Source organism: Hemitrygon akajei, chromosome 22 (assembly GCF_048418815.1).
Source record: "Hemitrygon akajei chromosome 22, sHemAka1.3, whole genome shotgun sequence".
Taxonomy (NCBI): Eukaryota; Metazoa; Chordata; class Chondrichthyes; order Myliobatiformes; family Dasyatidae; genus Hemitrygon; species Hemitrygon akajei.
In genome coordinates, this window is record NC_133145.1 from 47,272,215 (window position 1) to 47,294,331 (window position 22,117).

Sequence of the window (22,117 nt, forward strand, 5' to 3'; positions counted from 1 at the left end):
TTGAGGTTAAATTACTTCTCCAATGGCAAGATAGCTGCAGTAAATTTGCAAATTTACTATCAATGGGGAACTGAACAAACAAGTTTTGAAAGAGATAAATGATAAATTCTTCTGATGGTGAAGTGAAGGAAATCGGAGATGTGCAATCATTGAAACAATTAACTGGTTACAGATTACACAGAAAGGAAAGGACAAGTCCATACAGGATTTGAATATGACAGTTTAAATTGTGTCACTGAAACATGAAGGATTCAAAGTCTTTTTGTCATCAGACCATTCAGAAGTATTGGTATTCTTTTGCCTCCTTGTTCTGTATTCCTCTGATTGAAAGAGAAATGACCACTTAAGACCATAGGACAAAGGAGTAGAATTAGGTTATTTGGCCCATGGAGTCTGCTCTTCTCTTTTTTTTTCCTTTTTAAAAAAAAATATGGAACGCTTCACGAATTTGCGTGTCATCCTTGCGCAGGGGCCATGCTAATCTTCTTTGTATCGTTCCAATTTTAGTATATGTGCTGCCGAAGCGAGCACGAGTGCTCTTCTCCGTCATTCCACCATGGATGACCTATCCCTCCCACCCCCATTCTCTTGCCTTCATAACCTTTGATACCCTTGCTAATTGAGAACCTGTCAATCTCCACTTTAAACATATGCATTAACTCTGCCTCCACAGCCGTTAGTGCCAATGAGGTCTTGTAGATTCACCTCCCTGTGGCGAAAGAATTACCTCTTCATCTCCATTCTAAAAGGAAGTCCTTACGCAGTGAGGCTGCGTCCTCTAATCCCCCCTCTATAGGAAACATCCTTTCCATGTCCACTTTATCTAATCCTTTCAATATTTAGTAGGTTTCAATGTGATCCTCATTTTTCTCATCAAATCAATCAAATCCTTTAATCATATATATCTCCTCTAAGGAAGAGAAGCTGAGTTTATATTAGTACTTTGTTAAACAAAATGCTTGAAGAACCAGATCAAGCAGCATCTGGAAAGAAAAAAAACAATTTTTTTAAAAAGTCTGATGGATTCCCTTCATCAGAATTAACAAAGAAGCAAGTACGCTAAGTAGCACAACAGATGGGCAAAGGCAGTGGGTAGGATAAAAGGAACGTCACTGGTGCGATTTCATTTTTTCAGTATCTGCAGTTTGTTGATTTTCCTTTACTGTCACTTGTCTAATCCTGCTACCCCACATTCCAACCCCACCCCCAGCCACACCACCAAAAATAACAATATGTCCCGTGTGGAATGTGTATCTAGAACTGAACGTATTGTTCCATATCCAGTCTAATCAATAAAATATAATGTTCCTAGTTTCATACCATGTAATGAAAGCCTTGATCTATTTTTCCAAGGTCCAAAGAGTTTAAACTCGCAGTGTCCCACAGAATCATTTTGCCACAAACTGCATTTCCTTAATCAATGCCCCATTTCAAATTTTTGCTTTATACTAAATATTGTGCCACTCATCTTTTCAATTACCTTACAGGATGTGGGCTTTACTGGAAAGGATAGCTTTTTTTGCCCAGTTCTAATTGCCTATGAGAACTGATGTGACCCTCCACCATAATTGTTACAATCTGCCTTGTGATGATACTCCAATAGTGTTTGTTGTAGAGGAAGTTCTAAAATTCAGTGAGACCTGTCAGCAACATAGATCTGTGACATTGTACCATGACACGATGGGGAACTTGCAGTTGTTCATGTGCACAAGCTGTCTATCTAGTTGGTAGAGATCAGTATGTCAGGAATAAAAATATAGAGAGCTAACCATAAGAGGTAAGAACAGAAATGGGTATTAAAAGTAAACAGAACATTTCATGCACGATACCTCTGCAACACTACACAGGTTAGAGAGGGAATATTTAAGTTAGTGGAAAAGGAGCTAATCAGAAAGGCAACTTTATATAAATGGCATGAAGCTTGAAAGTTGCACTGATTCAAGCCAATGTGTATGTTCTTAATGCTTCTAAATTATACTTTGCTAGTGTTGAAAAGATGAGCTGCTTAGTGCTGATTACCTAAAGGGGAAGAGGAGTATGGGACTTGGGCGGAGCAGACCTCTCAGTTGTTAGATGAGTGGCAGTGCTCTGATGACGTAAAGCAACAGACTGGTAGAGGGTTTGAATGGGCGGGCTGATGATGTGAGAGCCATCAAGTTCGGTATCCCCTAGAAACTGAGCGATTACATGCGAGCACTGGAAAATGCTTTTGGCTTGACAGGAAGCCCAATGGAGCTCATGGTAGCATTTCAGAACATGTGTCAGGAGAAGGGGGAGAAGCTTTCTGCTTACATTTTTCAGCTAGAGAGGCAGCTAAATTGCTTGCAGTGCACAGGGGTCATTTAGGCAGCTAAGAATGGACCAGATAGCCAAGGGCGCCCAGTCCCAGAACCTGATTGCTTGGGGTGTCTGATAGTCTTGTAAGATGTGCCCCCCTACCTCTTTCGTTGAGCTGATCAGAAAGGTACGGGAGAAAGCATCAGTGGCACGGGAGGGCTCCGTCAGTAGGGTACAGTCCTTGGTAGCAGTATACCAAGGAACCCCCCAAAAGCGAAAGACCCTATTCCTGAAGGCTTAGTGGGACCATGGTCCAGTGTGTCGCTACGGATAGAGGGTATTTATGCTAAAGCCATACTTGACACTGGGTTGCAGGTCATATTGTTGTATCATTTGTTTTACAACTGGTATCTGAAGCATTTACCATTGACACCATTCAGGGCACTGGCAATCTGGGGTCTTAGTGCTGGTGATTATCCATAGGACAGTTATTTGTCAGTGAAGCTGGAGTTCTTGGAGGCTGATGTGGGAGTGTCTGAGGTCCTTGATACTAGTGCCGTTTTGTCCGGACCCCACTGAGAAGGGTGGCGTTTCAATTCTGGTGGGGAGGCCCATGGGGGGCCTGCAAGGAGAAAGCTGGCGTGAGCTTTCTGGGAACATTGTCCGTGCACCTGGTGTTTCAGGCTGCTTTTGATTAAGTGTATGGCTGCACTGGGGCGGATACCAAATTTAGACGAGGGTCTATATTGTTCACCCAGTCAAAGCCAATAGTGGTAAGGCCTGGGGAAGTAGCAAGAGTGATGGGAATCTCCAAATTTCCTGGAGTGCCCGAGGGCGAGGCCCTCTTAGTGGACACTTCGGAAGACTAATGAGGGGAGTCAGGATATCCTGCTGGGGTACTGGTGAGGCCTGAACTGCAGAAGCCCTTGTTTGTACAAGCAAGCAGAATGGCAGTGATTGTCAGGAACACCATGAAGAGGGAGGTCACCTTCAGGTAGGGGATGCCCTGACACTTCTGTTCCTGGTGACGGTAATGTCTAGTGTCCCTGTGAGACAAGCCGGGGAGAAACTATTGGAAAAAGGGGGAAGTTGACCCCTGGGTCGTTCAACTTCGGGGACTCCCTGGTTCCTGCGGGTTGTAAGAGGAGGTCGGTAGAGAAGATGTTGAAGCTGAAAGGTGTCTTTTTCCACTGTGGGTTGTTCCAAGAGCACTCATCACACCATCTGGGGTGACCGAGGACACCCATTTAGAGAGAGGTCATGGAGACTGGCCCCTGCAGAGGTGGAAGATGTTCGGCAATGTTTGTGTGAGTTGAAGGAAGCTGGGATCATCAGAGTCCTGAAACCCCTATACATCCCCAATAGTAGTGGCCCAAAAGAAGAATGGGAAGGTGCAGATGTGTGTGGACTATAGAACTCTGAACAGGCACACCGTCCCTGACTGGTATATGTTTCCAAGGATCGAAGACGTGCTGGCCTATCTGACTGGTGCAGATTGGTTCAGTGTGCTGGACTTGGGGAGTGGACACTACCAGATCCCCATGAGTGAGGCTCACAAAGAGAAGACGGCAGTTTTATGTCCCGTGGGATTTTTCCAGTTCTAAAGGATGCCTCAGGGCATATTGGGAGCCCCTGAAACCTTGCAGCAGGTCATGGAGAAGACGGGGTGGGGGACATGAACTTGCTTGAGGTATTGGTGTATCTGAATGACCTCAGTGTTTGGATCCACCTTGGAAGAACATGAAGTGAGGCTACTGAAGGTGCTGGGCTGCCTGAAAGCTGAAGGGTTAAAACTTTCCCTGGACAATTGCCAGTTCTGCAAAACGGCTGTTAGCTATGTTGGGCACATAGCCTCATGGGATGGAGTAGCTACAGAACCGGCTAAGATAGAGGCGGTGACCACTTGGCCAAGACCCCAGACTGAGCGCTCTGTGCTCTATCCTTGGGTTCTGTGGTTACTATTGGAGGTTTGTGAAGGGCTACACGAAAGTGAGACAGCCATTGAATCAGCTTTTATACAGTTACCCTCCCTTGGAGAAGAAAGGGAGGGGGGGAAAGTCAGGAGGGTGGAGAGTGCCTTAGCTCATCAGAGCCCTTTGGATCGAGGTGGGATGCAAAATGTGAGGCAGACCAGAAGTATCCACAGTAGTGTCAGGACCTGAAGAGTTAGGTGAGGTGGAACGGAGGTCAGAGAATTTGGAGACCAGCGGATAGGTTGGCACCGGGGGAACAGAGTGTGGCCCCTACCGTTTTGGGGAGCTATGTCACTGCCTTTTACACCTGGGTTGGACTTTATGTTTTGCAGGAGGGGTTGGCAAATTAGCTCAACGTTATGAGGACATGACTAAATTTGGTGGGGCGAGAGTGTAACACGCTGTAAGGTTTCACTGCTAGTGTAATGGTTTCTCTGTAGCAGCAATGTTTGGGTTATGACTAGAGATAACGGAGGCTTTGGAATGTGTGCCATCCAATGAGAGGCGTGTTGTTTCTTGTGCGTCTAAGAGAAGGGAATCGCAGTCTTTTGTTAGCGAGAGATGAAGAGTGAAGATGTGAATGGAGAGAGTTGGTAGGCCGCTGGACGGAGCGAGGGTTGGCGACGCTTGGAGGAGTTCAGGGAACGAATGGACGGAACCATGGGCACCAACATTGCACATTAGACTGTTTCATGAGAATGGGCCCTTTTCCTTTTTTAAAAATTTCTTTACTAACCATATAGTCAAATTAAGAATTATAAAGCTCAATCATTTAATTGCATATTGTGTACTGATTGTTATTTCCTGGTACTGATTTGTAATGGGACCACATCACGCAGCATCCACCCAAACAAGATTTCTCAAGTTTGGCTGGGCCGGTGGCTGTCTTCTCCTAGATTAAGCTGTTAGCTAAACCTGGGGGTTACATGAAAGAAAGGGTGGGGGTGGATATCAGACCACTGGAAAACAATGCTGAAGAGGTAGTAATGGGGGACAAGGAAATGGTGGATGAACTGAGAAGTATTTTGCATCAGTCCTCACTAGCAGTATGCTGGTAGTTCGAGTGTCAGGCGGCAGAAGTGTATGAAGTTGTTGTTACTAGGGAGATGGTTCTTGGGAAACTGAAAGGTCTGAAAGTGGATCAGTCACCTGGACCAGGTGGTGCACACCCCAGGGTTCTGAAAAGAGATGGCTGAAGAGATTCTGGAGGTATTAGTAATGACCTTTCAAGAATCACTAAATTCTGGGATGTTTCCTGAAGAATGGAAAATTGCACATGTTACTCCATTCTTCAAGAAGGGAGAGGGGTAGAAGAAAGGGAATTATAGGCTAGTCAGTCTGACCTCAGTGTTTGGGAAGATGTTGGAGTTGATCATTAATTTGGAAGCACATGACACAGTAGGCCATAATTAGCAAGGTTTCTTTAAGGGAAAATCTTGCCTAACAAATCTGTTGGAATTCTTTGAAGAAATAACAAGCAGGAAATGAGAAAGGAGAATTGACGGTATTACAGAAAGATACTAGCATGAATAGACCACTGGCTGATTGTAGGAGGCAAAGAGTGGGAATAAAGGGATCATTTCTTTTTTACATTGTATGTCAATGACTTTGAAATTGGAATTAATGGCTTTGTTGCAAAGTTTACAGACGGTACGAAGATAGATACAGGGGCAGGTAGTTTTGAGGAAACAGAGAGTCTACATAGGGATGTAGATTAGGAGACTCTGCAAAATAGCAGATGGAATACATTGTCAGAAAGTGTGTGGTCATGTACTTTAGTAGAAGAAATAAAAGAAATTAGATTTAGAAATCTAATTTCTAAATGGAAGAGAAAATTCAAAATCTGAGGTGCATAGGGACTTGGGAAGCAGGTTGAGTTGATGATGAGGAAGGCAAATGCAATATTAGCATTCATTTCAAGAGGACTAGAATATAAAAGCGATGATGTAATGTTGAGTCTTTATAGAGCACTGATGAGGCCTCACTTGGAGTATTGTGAGCAGTTTTGGGCCCCTAATCAAAGAAAGGATGTGCCGTCATTGGAGGGAGTTCAAGGTTCAGGGAAAACGATTCTGAGATTGAAAGGCTTGTTATTTGCGGAGCATTTGATGGCCCTGGGCCTGTACTCACTGGAATTCAGAAGAATGAGGGGTGACCTCATTGAAACCTATCGAATGGTGAAAGGCCAAGATAGAGTGATGTGGAGAAGATTTCCTTGTGGTGGGGGAGTCTAAGACCAGAGTACATAACCTCAGAATAGAGGGGCATCCTTTTAGAACAGATGAGGAATTTCTTTAGCTAGAGAGTGGTGAATCTGTGAAATTCATTGCCACAGGTAGCTGTGAAGGCCAAACCTTGAGGTATATTTAAGGCAGAGGCTGTTAAAATTCTTGATCATCAGGGCATGAAGGAATGCAGGGAGATGGAAGGAGATAGGGTCTCAGAGGGAAAATGAATCAGCCATGATGAAATGACAGAGCAGACTCAATGGGCCAAATAGTGTAATTCTGCTTCTGTGTTATGGTCTAAAAGTAGCCTGCCCCAAGTTGCTTCAAAGCACAAAATAGTTGCTGCACATGAACTACCATTTCTAATTTTATTATCCATTTTCCTAACTGTACTAATAAATATAATTTGCAGGGATATAATGTCAATTTTGACACTTACCAGGTGCAAAAATGAAGATGGCAAAACACTCTCCTGTAGAAGCTACAGCAGTGACCAGAGAACGATATTTTTCAAAGTAGAGGGAGAGGACAGTAACTGTGGGTAGGAAGCTGAGACATAAACCTATTCCTGTTTTGAAAAGCAAATAAAAAATGTACTGATAAATTAGACAGGAAAAAAATAGTTGTTTGTCGAATTGTGAAACTTAATTTTAATACAAGTGATCGCATCCTTTTTTTGTCACAGTGCTAAGTGATTAGGTAATAAGAACATCTTACTCCAGAATGGGGTTGAGAGCAAGTATAAATTTATTTATTTATTGATGCACACTTTGAGTGGCACTGCCTAGCAGCCTCTAGTTTAACCCTAGCCTAATCACAGGATAATTTACAATGACCATTTAACCTACTAACTGGTACATCTTTGGGCAATGGGGAAAAACCACATGGGAGAAAAACTCCTTATCTGCCCATCACCTCCCACTGGTGCTTCCCCTCCCCCCCTTTTCTTCCATGGCCTTCTGTCCTCTCCTATCAGATTCCCCCTTTTCCAGCCCTTTATCTCTTTTGCCAATCAACTTCCCAGCTCTTTACTTCACCCCTCCCTTCCCCTCCTGATTTCACCTATCACCTTATGTTTCTTCCTCCCCTCTATCTTCTTGCCTTGACATCATCTTTCTGTCTCCAGTCCTAATGAAGGGTCTCAGCCTGAAATGTCAACTATACTTTTTTCCATAGATGTTGCCTGCCCTGCTGAGTTACTCCAGCAATTTTTGTGTGTAGTTTGGATTTCCAGCATCTGCTGATTTTCTTGTTAGGGAATTGCTTGTCTAGGCATAGAATTAGCTGAAAAAAGTTCCAGCTGGAAAGATGGATATAATCATGCAGAACTTTCTACTCAGTGATTTCCTGCGTTATCTTCTGTGAAGCAATACATAATCTTTGCCTATAACTGAATTGATTAAAGTATATTTATGGATGGCATTTGTGACACCACCTTTAGACTGTAACTTGCTCTGTGAGGAGGATATCTAACATCCAGTTATAATAGTGCAATAATTTTGATAGTTAAAGCAATCATAATGATTTTGACCTATAGTAAGAAATCTTTTTCAATTCCTGAAAAGTCTTATCATAGAATTCATGAATTTTAATTAAGGACTGTTTCGAGCATTCATTTGCTGATCTATAGTTTTCAATTAGAATACTTTGCATTGATGAGATCAGTGTTCTAAAAGGAGAATCTCTATGGAATGAAAGTCCATAACCATAGTTGTTAGTTATTGGATGTGCATTGTTCCATCTCACTTCACGCAACTCCTTCCCAGAGCAGAAACAAGATCAGAAATCCCTCTAAAAATTTCATGGGTATAGGAAGATGTTTTCTTCCACATTTCTTCCAATTTCAGATTGACTAAAATCTGAAAGCAAGTTCCACTGGAATTGTACATATTCAGAAAATGTAAATAATGTTGAAATGAAATTTTTTAAAAACTCAAGTTAAATATATAGTATGATGATTACTGCTGATTTACAGTGCCTAGAAAAAGTATTCACCCCTCTTGGAAGTTTTCGTGTTGTCAACATTGAATCACAGTGCATTTAATTTGGCTTTTTTTTTTGACACTGATTAACAGAAAAAGACTTTTTTGTCAAAGTGAAAATACAAAATAATTGATTGCATAAGTATTCAACCCCTTCAAGTCAATATTTAGTAGATGCACTTTGGCAGTAATTACAGCCTTGAATCTGTGTGGATAGGTCTGTCAGCCTTGCACATTCTTCTTTGCAAAACTGCTCAAGTTCTATCTGATTGTATGGGGATCACGAGTGAAAAGCCCTTTTCAAGTACAGCCACAAATTCACAATTAGATTGAGGTCTGTATTCTGACTTGGTTATTCCAGGATATTAACTTCGTTGTTTTTAAGCCATACTTTGGCTTTATGCTTGGGGTCATTGTCTTGCTGGAAAACAAATCTCCTAAGTCGCCGTTCTCTTTCAGACTGCATCAAATTTTCCTCCAGAATTTCCCTGTATTTTGCTGCATTCATTTTACTCTCTACCTTTACAAGCCTTCCAGGCCCTGCTACAGCGAAGCACCCCCACAGCATGATGCAGCCACCATCATGCTTCACGGTAGGGATGGTGTGACTTTGATTATGTGCGTAGTTAGGCTTACACCAAACATAGCGTTTAGTCTGATGGCCAAAGAGCTCAATTTGGTTTCATCAGACCATACAGCCACCTTCCAGCTGACTTCAGAGTCTCTCACATGCCTTCTGGTAAACTCTAGCCAAGATTTCACGTGAGTTGTGTTTTTTTCCCAAAAGTGCCTTTCTTTTTGCCACTCTCCCATAACACTGTGAATGAAGAAGCACCTGAGCAACAGTTGTTGTACGTGCTGTCTCTCCCACCTCAGCCACTGAAGCTTGTAACTCCTCCACATGTCATAGATCTTCTGGTGGCCACCCCTACTCGTCCCTTTCTTGCAATGTTACTCAGTTTTTAAGGATGGCCTGCTCTAGCCAGTTTACAGCTGTGCCATATTTTTTCTGTTTCTTGATGATTGACTTAATTGTACTCCAAGGGATATTCAGTGACTTGGAAATTTGTTTGCATCCATCTCCTGACTTGTGCCTTTCAACAACCTTTGCATGGAGTTCCTTGTTTTTGCCAGGATACACACTCTCAAGAAGTTGGACCTACTACAATCAATTGAAATGTGTTTTTACTACAATCAATTGACACACCTTGACTGCACCACAGTGATATCCATTTAGCTTATTAAGGGGGTGAATACTTAAGCAATCAATTATTTTGTGTTTTATATTTGTAGTTAATTTACATCACTTTGTAGAGATCTGATTTTACTTTGACATAAGAGTCTTCTGATGATCAGTGTCAAAAGAATTAAATCCACAGTAATTCAATGTTGTTAAATAATGAAACATGAAAATTTCTGGGGGGGGGAATATTCTTATAGGCATTGTAGATAGTATTTTCAATATCTTTTTAGAAGTCTAGCATTCACAACGGAGAAGTTGCAATCAATGGAATTACAATGGGATAAAATCCAGACCTTTTGAATTTTAATTCAATGAAGGTGCAGCATAGGTATAGCTAGTTTTAATCTGTGAAACAAACTTGTTGAGTGCAAAGATGGACTTAGCAATTACCTGATACTAATCCAATAGTAATGTACATTTCTACAATTGTCTGTGCAAACGATGCTGCCATCATTCCCAAACCAGCAAGAAGTCCACCCAGCATCACTACTGGGCGATAACCAAAGTGATTACTTAGTATTGTGGACAGTGGAGCTGTAAAGAGAGAAAAACAATGTTAGCTCAACTTTCTGCTTGATTTCATTATAGATAATTATTTTAACAGTTCAAACACCCAAGTTTCTACTATTTTATAGAATAGAGGTATGGTTTTATATTCAGTGTCTGTGTGTATAAATTTATTTATATCCTGGTTTATGTTATGTGTGTCCTGGCCCAGTAATTTATAAGAATCTTCCATGTATTCTCTGTGAAATGGTTTGATCTTTGGAAGGAGAGCTATTGTATTCATGCACAGTTTTGTTAGTGTTATGTTGCAAGTAAGACCCAGTGAAAATTGAAAAATACAAGCCATTAAGTGGATCAAGTCACAGAAACGAAATGCAAAAGAATTCAGTCATCTTTCAGTCATAAGTTTCTAAGATTCACAAGGGACAGCAATGATTAAATAAAAAAATGAAAGTGGATGACAACAAAATAAACTTAAGATACAATACAGAACAGAAAGACTTAGAGCAATGCAAAAAAAAAATAATAAGGAGAATTTGTATAATACCCAATTGAAGTGACAGAAACATGCATTGGTGTAATCAAATGACAAGTTCTCTCTATTAAATTAGTGAGAGTGAGCACCAAGCTGAATAACGCTATAGAAATTGGAGTAGTTTGTGATAAAATACAAGAAGTGCCATTATTATAATAGTATAAGTTGTGAATAGAAAATACTCTTATTGTTTGGCAGTGGCTTGTTGTTTCTGTTAATGGTCCATTTGCAAGGAACCCTTGGATCAATAAATGAATTACTTGCATTGTGTAAAACATACAGTGCAGTACAAAAATATTTGCATTAAAGAATGTACAGAAGTTCATTTGCAGATTAAACTGAAATCCTATTTCATAAGGGATAAAAAGATTATTCCAAAATAATTATTTACCTACAAATCCCTGTAACAATTTAAAATTTCATGTTTAGTAATTTATAAAAGGAAAATACTGATATAAATATCAAACATACAACACACTTTTTAAAGATAAAATATGGATGCTTTCATTCCACTCTGCCTATCGTGGTTATGAAAGAATTACTGTTTTTTTTCCAAAGTTTCTACCTTCTTTCTGGCTGACACTGATCTCCAGCTAGAACCAGTGCATTCAAGTATTATTGAAAATTTAAAAACCAAGTAAAAAGTAAAGTTTCTGATGAAAATAATTAGAATAGTTGGGGACACTGTTTGTAATCCCATCAAATAGTTTATAATTCAATTGCCTGCATTAAAAAATTGGTTAACATGCCCTTAAGTGCCCCGTTATCCTATTTCTTGAAAGCTGTGATCTTTGCAGTTAGTGAACACTAACTTTGTGGGCACATCTGTAGAACAGAAATTGTTGCTTGAACCCCTCCCACTTACAGTTCATCTGACCAGAATATTTTAACGTGTATGCAGAGCTGCCTAGTTTTAAGTATAAATAATCAAATTATAACAGTTGTTAAAACTATCGAGCCTGGAGTAATTTGAATTCTGAAGCTAAGTTACACAATTTTGAGAGCAATACATTACATAGTGGTAAATGGTAAATTTTATTTACCCAATTGATAATCTCATGCCGTAGTGAGAAGTTGCAGCATGAAGTAACAGAAATAATGCTGCAGTTTCTTATTAAATCTAAACAAAAGTTCTATGTAATACAGAACTACCTTACCTACACGGCAAATATATTTTTATCATTAGCATGTAATTGTATAAAATTTGTTCTACTTTTGCTTTCTGTTGCATGTTATGATATTCTTCATAATACTGCATATAAAACAATAACATTGGGGGAATTCAACGTGAAGTCAATTAAGGGAGCCTGAAACTCATTATTGGTCTCTGCCAGGGGTTCCCAACCTTTTATACGTTAGGGACCAATGCCATTAAGCAAGGGGTCTGTTGACCCCAGCTTATTAACAGGGTATTTGCTGTACCTGACCACATTTGGCTTAACTACTTATATAAAGAAACTTGAGTTTAGCAATGGGAGAGACCCAAGAAATTATTCCCATGATTAAATGGTAATGGTAAAGGCATGGCACATCAAAGTAAGTCAGACGATGAAGAATGGACTTAACAGTTAGCTCAATGCAAATAAACTGGGAAGATGACAAGGAATGGCAGGATGTGTTGGGTGGGGTGGAAGCTGTTACAACAGCTTCTGTAATTCACTAGTACTGGCGCTAATCTTGACAAACTTCCTATCTAATTTTCTTTTAAATACATTATTGTAGTCTTAAATGTTCTACATATAATGCAGATTACTGGAAAATCTTCACCTTAATGAATCTGCACACAGTACTGCACTACAATGAAATATAACTAACCAATACATTCCTGACTTTCTGGTTAGACAAAAATAGTTAATACTCATACAAATAAATCAATATTTTCAAGTTTTGCATTAACTTTCTTTGTAGCCACAACCTGAAAATAGCCTGTCATTGCTCAAATATCATGTATTATGACCAAACGTAAAACTAGGTGTAAATATGAACAAAAATCAGTAAGAGTCCAAAGAAATGCTTATTTAAAATGTATCTAACCATCAGAAAACCTCATTCATGGCTGTTAGCAGCATTTTTAACAGTCTGTGGTTGGGCAAATATTTCAGTATTTTGTGACATACTAATACATTAGTTAAGAAAACAAACTGTTGTTCTGTTTTCATTGGAGAATATATTTTAATCATATAATTGGATTATTTTTGTTTATGCCTGTTTCTGAAAACTTTGTTACAACTTTTAAAGAGAATTTCTAACCAAGATGTGTAATATTCTATGGGCCAAGGGGCTAAAGCTGGAAATGTATTTAAGCAGGAGGATTAACTTAGGCAGAAAGTTTCATTTATGAGTTGATGCAAGTTTCTTGCTCTGAATATGCAACAAATTCTAACTTTGACATTGTCATTGTAAATTACACCAGACCAGTCATGATGTAGCACTTCTGTTTACCATTACTATTTTCAGTTTCTCAGGACTTTCTCTGTTACATTAACTTCTGATTAACTGCAATTATCTTATTTAATAATGCTGCAAATTTAGACATTTAAAAATACAAATGATGTAATATTAAAATAACACCAGTATGCTCTTAGCAAGTTATCTGAAGATTTAAAAATGTGTCATTAATAGAATGAATATAATTGGCTGGTTCATTGTATTAAGAATGCCATTTTAGCCATAGTTCTATTTCATTTTTCCTCTCAGAGCCAAGGGCATGGGATTTGCAAACTGACATTAACAGCCCCTCTTTAATTCCATTGCAACCTACACAGGAACTTGGTGGTGTAGCCTTCATTCCATGAATTTATCTGTCAGCTAGCTTTATGTAATTCATTGGGTAGATCCATCAGCAGGGTCCTTGTATTCTGAGTGGCTACTTTGAATTAAAACTAGGTCTGCACTGCCAAAAAGATACTTTGACATACAATACTGTGTTAAAGTCTTTTGCACATATTTATAGCTAGAGTGTCTAAGGCTTTTGCACAGTACTGTAAACTGTTTTTATATCATTTCCTGCATGGGTTAATTTTGATTTGATTTGAAGCAAATCGTGGAAAGACATCCACCTCCATCCTCTATATAATGCTCTTAAAACAGCAATACCTGTGAATGTTAAGTTTTTGTTAATATTGGTAAAAATTTAGTATAATACTGTACGAAAGTCTTGGCTATATGTATATGTGCCGTGGGCTTTTGCACACTACTATATCCAGAGCTGCTCCTGGCAAGTAATAAATCTAACTTATGAAACATTGTTTGCATAGAGAGATCTCACAATATTGGATTCCAAGATTCTCAAATACTGTTGTAGAGATCTTGCTGCAGGAGGGGTTCTGAATCCACAGGGCACCTAGGAAGGTCTTCAGATATACTACATTTCAGTAGGCAACAGAAAATTAAAATCAAAAAAGTTGCAGATACTCAAAAGCTGATTTGGCAGTGGGAGCAGTCAACATTGGTAGTCTATGGCACAATTATAACCCAAGAATTTTATATACTTAAACTAACTTAGTACAGAAATTTGATTAATTGGACCTGCCAGCCAACTCAGTTGGTACAAGTGAGATAATGATCTTTTGGCTGATGTCATGGTTTCCATCACATTACAGCAGAAGCTACCTCGTGTCCATGCTACAATGGAATGGGAGATTAGAACACTGTATTTAAAAGCTGGTGCTGCTTTGCAAACTTGTTAGTTTGATGCTTGTGAATTTACCTGTCTTACTACTCCTACACATATATTGTTATCTTTGATTTCAATTTAGATCTGTTACATTTAAAAGTTTTGTTATATCACATTTATTTCATAGTGCATTTGGTTACTGACCTGCACTTGCTAACATTAAAGTGAAGAAAGGAGAGTTGTGGGATTTAATAAGTAGAAAATTTGGTTTGTAGTTACTAGTAATGCTCTTGGATATCATTTTTTAAATAAAAGATAATTTAGGCAGACAGAATTACTTTGATTGACCACCCCTTCTTGTGCTCTTAAACCTTTCATCATATAGCTGGTGGCAAGGTTTCAGAACCCTCATGATGTTGGGCTTGTGTAGAATCTTGACAACTTCTCTGCCAGGTGCTGCAGGGCTTCTCTGGATCAGTCCACAACATTTCTGCATTCTAGTGATCTTTGCTCCAATTTTGTGTAGCAAGCACATAGTTGTTATAATAGTGCTGCCAATGGATCAGCTGGTAATAACACTCCTGCTTCAAAGCATTTGGCTAAAATTAACTCTAAAGAAAATCATTGTGTCCTTTTTGCACCAGCCTGGAAAAAGTAATAACAAGTTGCCTATAAGTTACTTGCCAAGGTCTTCATGACAGCCTGTAATGGCATTTGTGGCTGTAATTTAGAGTAGATTTCAGTTCAGAAGTCCTTTTATAGAGATGTATCCTCTCTTGTTTACCAAGGTTCAAGTGAGAACATGACTTAATTAGACCCAATGGATATGTCCTCCACTATCTCTGCTGGCAATTCACATGCCAAGTAATACAAGGCAAAAGTCTACCAATACATCCATGTCTGATGTTGATGTCAAGGTAAAGTCCTCCAACACTTGTCTCACCATGTAAATGCTTATGCAACTTGAAAGAACAATGAAAAGGAACAACAAGCAAGAGAAGTCAATTAAATAACCAATCTGTAAAAAGTGGTTAATTGTTTGAAGGTAGTATTGGTTCTTAGTTTTTTCTGGGGAGGGGTTTTGCTGGGTTTGTGATCCCCAAAGTGGCAGCATGACGTCAAAACAGCATTGCACAATGATTGCTGTCATGATCTGTCATGCTAACAAACTCACTAATATAGCAACCAGATTTACTCAGTGGATCTATCTGTGTTTTAGTAATAGTGCACTTTCACCCCAAAATAGTTGCTAACAATCCTACTTACTTCCTTGCCAACTGAATCTCAAAACTCATTCCACATTATCTTTAATAATCCAAAGTCTGAATTGTAGTTACTATTAATTCTACATGGGCTTTCTTCATTTTATTTATATAAATTAGATCAAAAGTCTCATGGAGTATAGATAAGGAACCAAGACTTTAGAACATAGAACAGTACATCAATGGACAGGCCATTTGGCTTCTGATGTTATGCCAAAAGGTCTGTCTTGAAATTTGTTGGTGTTTGTAAGCACCCTGTTTTTTTCTCCCTTTACCCATTTATAGATGGGTTCTTTAGAACTGCTTGGAAATTTGTTTAAAATTAAAACCACATTCACTACATATATTAAGTAAATTGTCAAGTCATAAACATGCAAGAAATTGTTTTCTGTGTTGGACAATTCATGTTTTCAACAATATAACTTTTTGGCAAAACAATTATAAATAGGGCAAGAATAATTATATTTGAGAAAGGCCTTTGGCCTTTTTAATTCTATCTTTTTAAAGTCACATCTTCCTTGAAACAATTTTCTATTCTTTGTGGAAGTAACTGATGTATTTTCCAACAACGGTTTACCTTCCACTAGTTTGAATCTTTAACTTCGTCTTTTTCCATTCCTTAACAATTTAACAATGACCTGTAGAGGGTCATATAGCATAAGCCTTACAAATCTTGTCAACCATCAAACATCCATTTACAATAATCCTATTTACTTCCCCCCACATTCCCTTGAGTTTTCCCAGATGCTACCATTCACAGACACACTAGGGGCAGTTCACAGTGGCCATTTACCTAACAAACCACACATCTTTGGCATGTGTAAGGAAACCAAAGATTCCAGAGGACATCTATGTAGTCAAGGGGAGAATATGTAAACTCCACAGATAGCAGAAGTCAGGAGTGAACCTGAGTGGAGCTGTGAGACAGTAGCTCTATGGTGTCACTAACATTTACCATGCCTCTTTTGCAATGCTGAAAAGTTCCTCAATCACTAAGGACTGCCTCGAATAGTTGAATGAATTCTTTGTATTCAAAATTGAGTCGACTTGGTTGTTGTTTAAGCTTGATTGTTTAAATTTTTGCTTATTGCTACTTTGCATTGATTAGATGCACTGAATACTTAGTTTGTTAGTATTCCTTTTATCTTTTCTACAGAGTTCTAGATCAAATATCCATAACACGTTCAGCCCATAAATTCCTTTCTTGAGTCTATGTGAATCATTCTGGTTATTCAATCTCAACTCTATAAACCTAATAGTAATGATCTAGGTTGGGCCCCTGCCTGTCAGATTTAGACCAACAAAGCACCATTTTACACTATTTACCATGCATTATTTACACGGTCAGGCCCAGAAACTTTAAAGAGCTGAGGCTAAGTTTATAAGCACCTAACTTAAAATTGCCACCTATTTGTTCCTACTTTAAATTCTTTAAGTAGCAGAGAACAGAATTGGCAGTAACAGAATAATTCAGGACAGGGAAATGAGTTTGGCTAATTTCAAGCACTGGACCATACCAGGAAGATAGCCAGGCCAAAAATGAAGAGTAAATAAAGGCACAAATTCCCTTCTACTGGAAGCGAGGCATGGATTTTTAATGTTGGTAAAAAGTAGTGAGAAAATTAAGCCGGTTGATCACTGCTACAATGGATTACAGCAGTAACTTTATACTATTAAGCATAAATAGCAAATTAGTTTGCCATTCTGTACTGAAAGCAGGAAAATTTCCATGTTACTGAATCATCTTGTTTTGAAACATACTGATGGAAGAATTGATTCATTTGAAGAATATAATAGCAAAGGTCTTTGACATGTATCAGGATTTTAAGTGTTACCTGATGTACCGCTATGAATTAATATGTAAATTTAAATGATGTGCAATAAATGATCAATAAACTGAAAATTCAGCAGGTTGTTTCCTGGTTTGTAAAAGTTTAGCAAAATTTGGTCCTAATCAATGTATAGTGATAAATACAAGATATTTTCTAACAATACAAATGAGGAGGGGAAGAGTGTTGGGGAAACAAGCACTCCTGCTTCTCCCAACTACCTTTGAGCTACGTAAATTGTTAATTGCAGGTAATACACAGGCCCAAATTTCTCAGCTCTAGCCTACAAAAGGTATATGTAGCCTCAGGACAAACCAGTTTGGAATGGGAAATCAAGAGGCATGCTAAAAGAGCCCAAACCATGTTTTGCTGGACAAAGTATGCCACTTGTTTGTCCTTGCACAATATATTACGATTCATAATCACCAATGTTTATACAATGCAATTTGTAGACCTGACATGTTTGGAAAGAATAAAAGAGTAAAACATTGGTATTCTGGTGCATGCAGTTGATCTAACCACCACAAATGTAGAGTACAGGTATATAATAATTTCTGCAATGGTATAGTTCAGATTTATCCTCAAAAGTACACAATGTGCAAGTTCACAAGGAGAGAAATCACAAAAAGGTGAGAGAAAGAGACAGCAGAGGAAAGTGGAAATGAGTAGAAACTCAAGAGGAAATGCTGTAAGGCATTCAGCCTTTGGTAAGATTGAAATTCCAATGAATGTATCTGAGGTGGTAAAGATTGACACTGGTGTTTTAACAAAGAAAAAACACACGCGCGCGCACACACATACACACACGCACACATGCCCCATGCCACTCACGCACAACTCCTAGCAGCCAGTCGCATAGCAGCATTGTTAGGACTCTGGGATCAGATCGGCTGTCCACCTTCTCTTCGGGCATAGAGTAAGTGGCACGGGAGACCTAGAGGGAAGGGGTCAAAAATAAACTTTTGGTGAGGAGGAAGAAAAGAATAAGAGAAGAAAAACAAAACATTAGTTGAATTGTCACCAATGTATCTAGTGCAGATATGGTACACATACTTTTTAATCTACATACCTTTTTATATGAGCAGATAAATTAAAACACAAACACATGGAACCCAGACTAATATTTGCAATTACAATTAAAGATCAGTTTTAATCTATTTGAATTGCAGATAAGGCTTGAAGGCTTAAAAAAACTACTTATTCTGTCCAAATTAAATGCTTGGATTACTAGGATAGGTGAAGGGATATTTTCACTTGCCCTCCCCAACTTTCATCCAATTAAGCCCCAAGAAATGATATGGGGCCAATTAAATTAAGCTTGAAAAATTGTTTATCCAAAAGTGCATTTAAGCTTCAGTTTTTTTGAGGATGAAAACTATATTATAGATATTGAAACCCTAAAGGAAAAATCTAAAAAACAAATGTTTAACAGGTAGATTAGATATTTTAAGAGATTATGATGAGTTTGGATCAATAATTCATTGAAATCATTGCATTTTTAGAATAAAATGAAAGAAAACACACAACATAGGCAGCAACCTGATGTTGCAACACTTGCTGATTCAAAAAAAATTCATTTCTGATTTTCATTATTTCAGCAATTGCAAATCAAGCTACCCTTTTTAATCACTGTGAAAGTCTCAGATTAACATAATCCTCACTTTGTACAGTAATGGAATTGAGTAATGGTTACTTTTTCGTACTGCTTTTATAAGCACAAACTAAACAACGTAATTTAACTTAAATAGTTAATGTATGTAATTCTGGTTTCTCTTAGAGTAACTAAATAGTTTGGTAATTAAAGTACTTTGACAATGATATCAATTTGAACTGCAGGCTAAAATGATCAATTGCAAGGGAAACTTTACTCTTTGACAGCAGATCTTTCCTGGTAATCAATTCAGATACATTTAAGAAAGATTGAGATCCAGAAATTGACTACTTCCTTCTGATTTTGCCACAGCAATGTAAATCGTTGGCTGTATTTATAAATGCAATGTTGACATTACTTGTTTAAATTTGACCAACGACTCTGCCCCCTGCTCCCCCTCAAATACACACACACACACATACATACATATACACACACACACACACACACTTTAAATTTTTTTCCAAAAGAAAAGGTGTGCTAATTGTGCAAGTCCTTTCTAACAAAATTGTTGTAGGTGTTTGCAAATTACCCACTGAATGCCAAAATAGAAAATTGCATTGTATTTCATGCAATACTTGGATCCTGCTTGCTGTACTGTGTCCATCGATTAAAAACATTTAAGGATTGAAACTTACAATAAACTCAACCCTGACTTCCATTTTATGAATTCAGCTCAGCCATTATAATTCATTGATTTTTGTACTGTTCTTGATTTTTTTTTTCTAGTGGTTCATTAGGTACTGTACTGGTATACAGAAGTGTTGTTCAGTCTTCTCTTTGTCTGGCAGTGTTGACGTTTGTTAACGTTTCACTTTAACAGGATTCAGCAGATTCTTTCGTGACCTAAATTCTTGAGCCGAAGTGGAGTAAGAGAATGTTTAGCAGGTACTAGCTGAAGACTGTTTTGCTGTGGGAAAGAGATTTAAAAAAAAACAAAATCTTTATGTTTGTAAGTTGTCTTGGCAATTCTTAATTATTTTCATATAATTGGAGTAAATTCACAAGGCATTTCATACACCATTCACATATACTTAGCCAAGTTAATTACTGCAGCTAAATGCAAAGGGGCTAAATGCTAGATGTGTCATTTTTATAATATTTTCCTCAGCTGGATAAAATTGAAGCTGCATTTCACCACAATATTTTGAACAGAAATCAATAATGTATATTGAAATCTAAAACTTCTCATTTGGTTTCAACTGAGCTTAGTAACAAGCTTTTCTTCAACTTATCCTTGATATCATAAAGGTGAATCAGAGCAAGGGTTATGCAGAATTCATCCACTTGGTGGAGATAATAAATTGTGCATTGTTAAAAAGAGATCAGCATCATACTGCTTGGTATTGGTATTTGAAGCATGTAGCTTGGGGCTGTGTTTCTGAATGATGTGATGAGGTTCAACAAGCAATGAAGTTTTGACAAAGTTATTGAATGTACAAGTTGTAATATACATAAAGCAAGCAGATGAACTAGACCACTCAGTAACATGCAGCATACAAGTGAAATTCAGAATTTACATAGTTCTCTTTTATTTCCAATATGATTATGATTTACTTGTTATCTAATGTGATCTTGTGAAAAATAGTATCTGAATAGGAAGGCTAGGTTTTTTAATGTTCCATTCAATTTATTTTTTGAATCAATCTCCAGATAGAAAAGGCATCTACTGACCTACCCAATTTTGATTATATTTTTTCATTAAGAATCTTTCCACTAGGTCAACACAAGAGTAGTTTTAACTTGCTACATAACTTTTTATCACTTTATTAAAACTAAACATGCTTACTGAAGATAAGGAAATGGTGGAATAAAGAGAAACCAAAGCAGACTACAAAGAACAAATGCAGGGGAGTAAATGAAAGAAAAATTGTTTGGAGACAGTGAAACTCAATAATCTCTTAATTTTCTTGCTTGGTAAAGTTTGATGAATAACTGACTTTGTATCCTCCATCTCCAATCCCATAACAATGACTGGCTGACAACTGTATCACTCTGATGCAGCCCAAGAATGGATCTTGTCTGTAGAAGGCCATCTGTCCTAACATTTTTCTTCACTATTTTGAGGAAGTGAATGGCTTTTGCTTTATAATTCTCTAAAGCAAGTCAGCCAAGCTTAGCAACACATTACCACAAGAAACAGTGCCTGTTTCATGATGCTGAAATTTTTCATTTCCAAGATGTCTTCCTGTAAACTTGTTCATGATTCTTTCATTCCTGCCCTCAGTTCAATGCAGTCTGTGTAAGTCCAGAATTGCATAAAATGTGGAAAACAAATACTGCTTTTTTAAAATGGATCTACAAAATAAAATCTGTTAACAATAGCTAATATGACCAGATTAAGCCTGGTGATTGCGGGGGGAGGGGGGGAACAGAACAACCAATACCTCAGATAATTATAGGAGAAGCAAAATCCACTCTGCCTGAACTCTGGTATACAGAAAAAAAACAGGTTACTGTGAACTTTTGTCTATGAATTGAAATATTCAGGAAATAATAAATGTCTGCGAAGAAAACTGCAAGCGGGGGGAAAATCTTAAAAGCTTTTGATGCTGCCATTTTAAATAGATGGTGGAAAATTCAGTTACAGCAGCAAGTGCTGGTAATATTTAAAGAATGTATGGCACAGAAATAGACCATCTAACTGGTAACATGACATTCAATTCCCTTGTCTAGCTTTGCAATGAATGCATATATACATTTGACTTCAACTACACTGTTACAGCAGGTTTCAGATCCTGAAGCATTTTTTTATATATTTGATTTCTCACTGACCACCTTCTGCAGGCCTCTGGTTTTGTACTTTCCCAAAAAATAGAACCATAATTTCTGCTTACTGATTACAGACTGCAACAGTTTTCAAGACCTCTATTATGTTACCCTCAGCTTTCTTGTTTCAAGAGAAGAGGCACATATAGTTCATCTTTACCTGATGAGTATAACCATGCCGTTTTGGCATCATTCATTTTGCATGCACTCTGGTGCCTTCATATCCTTTATTATGCCAGCCAGAA

General features: G+C 38.1%; 2 protein-coding genes and 1 non-coding gene across 20 annotated transcripts in view; 1 reads left to right on the forward strand and 2 right to left on the reverse strand.

The window, feature by feature from the left end:
* LOC140714703 (monocarboxylate transporter 7-like) overlaps positions 1 to 22,117 on the reverse strand; it is a 40,957-nt gene that overhangs the window by 6,843 nt on the left and 11,997 nt on the right. For 4 of the 18 annotated variants that reach the window (XM_073026176.1, XM_073026177.1, XM_073026175.1 and 1 more), the window contains 2 exons: positions 10,094 to 10,237; positions 6,918 to 7,046 (listed from right to left, as the gene is read on the reverse strand). In XM_073026176.1, coding sequence (XP_072882277.1) covers positions 6,918 to 7,046; positions 10,094 to 10,237 — 273 coding nt within the window. Of the gene's footprint in view, positions 1 to 6,917; positions 7,047 to 10,093; positions 10,238 to 18,283; positions 18,412 to 19,741; positions 20,014 to 22,117 lie in introns of all 18 variants that reach the window. The other 14 variants (XM_073026178.1, XM_073026180.1, XM_073026179.1 and 11 more) reach the window with 11 other exon arrangements.
* The window catches only part of arsg (arylsulfatase G), a 213,746-nt gene that overhangs the window by 3,079 nt on the left and 188,550 nt on the right, over positions 1 to 22,117 (forward strand). The window lies entirely within an intron of this gene.
* Positions 425 to 531, reverse strand: LOC140715004 (U6 spliceosomal RNA). The gene has a single exon (XR_012096045.1). It is a non-coding gene; the product is annotated as a U6 spliceosomal RNA (small nuclear RNA).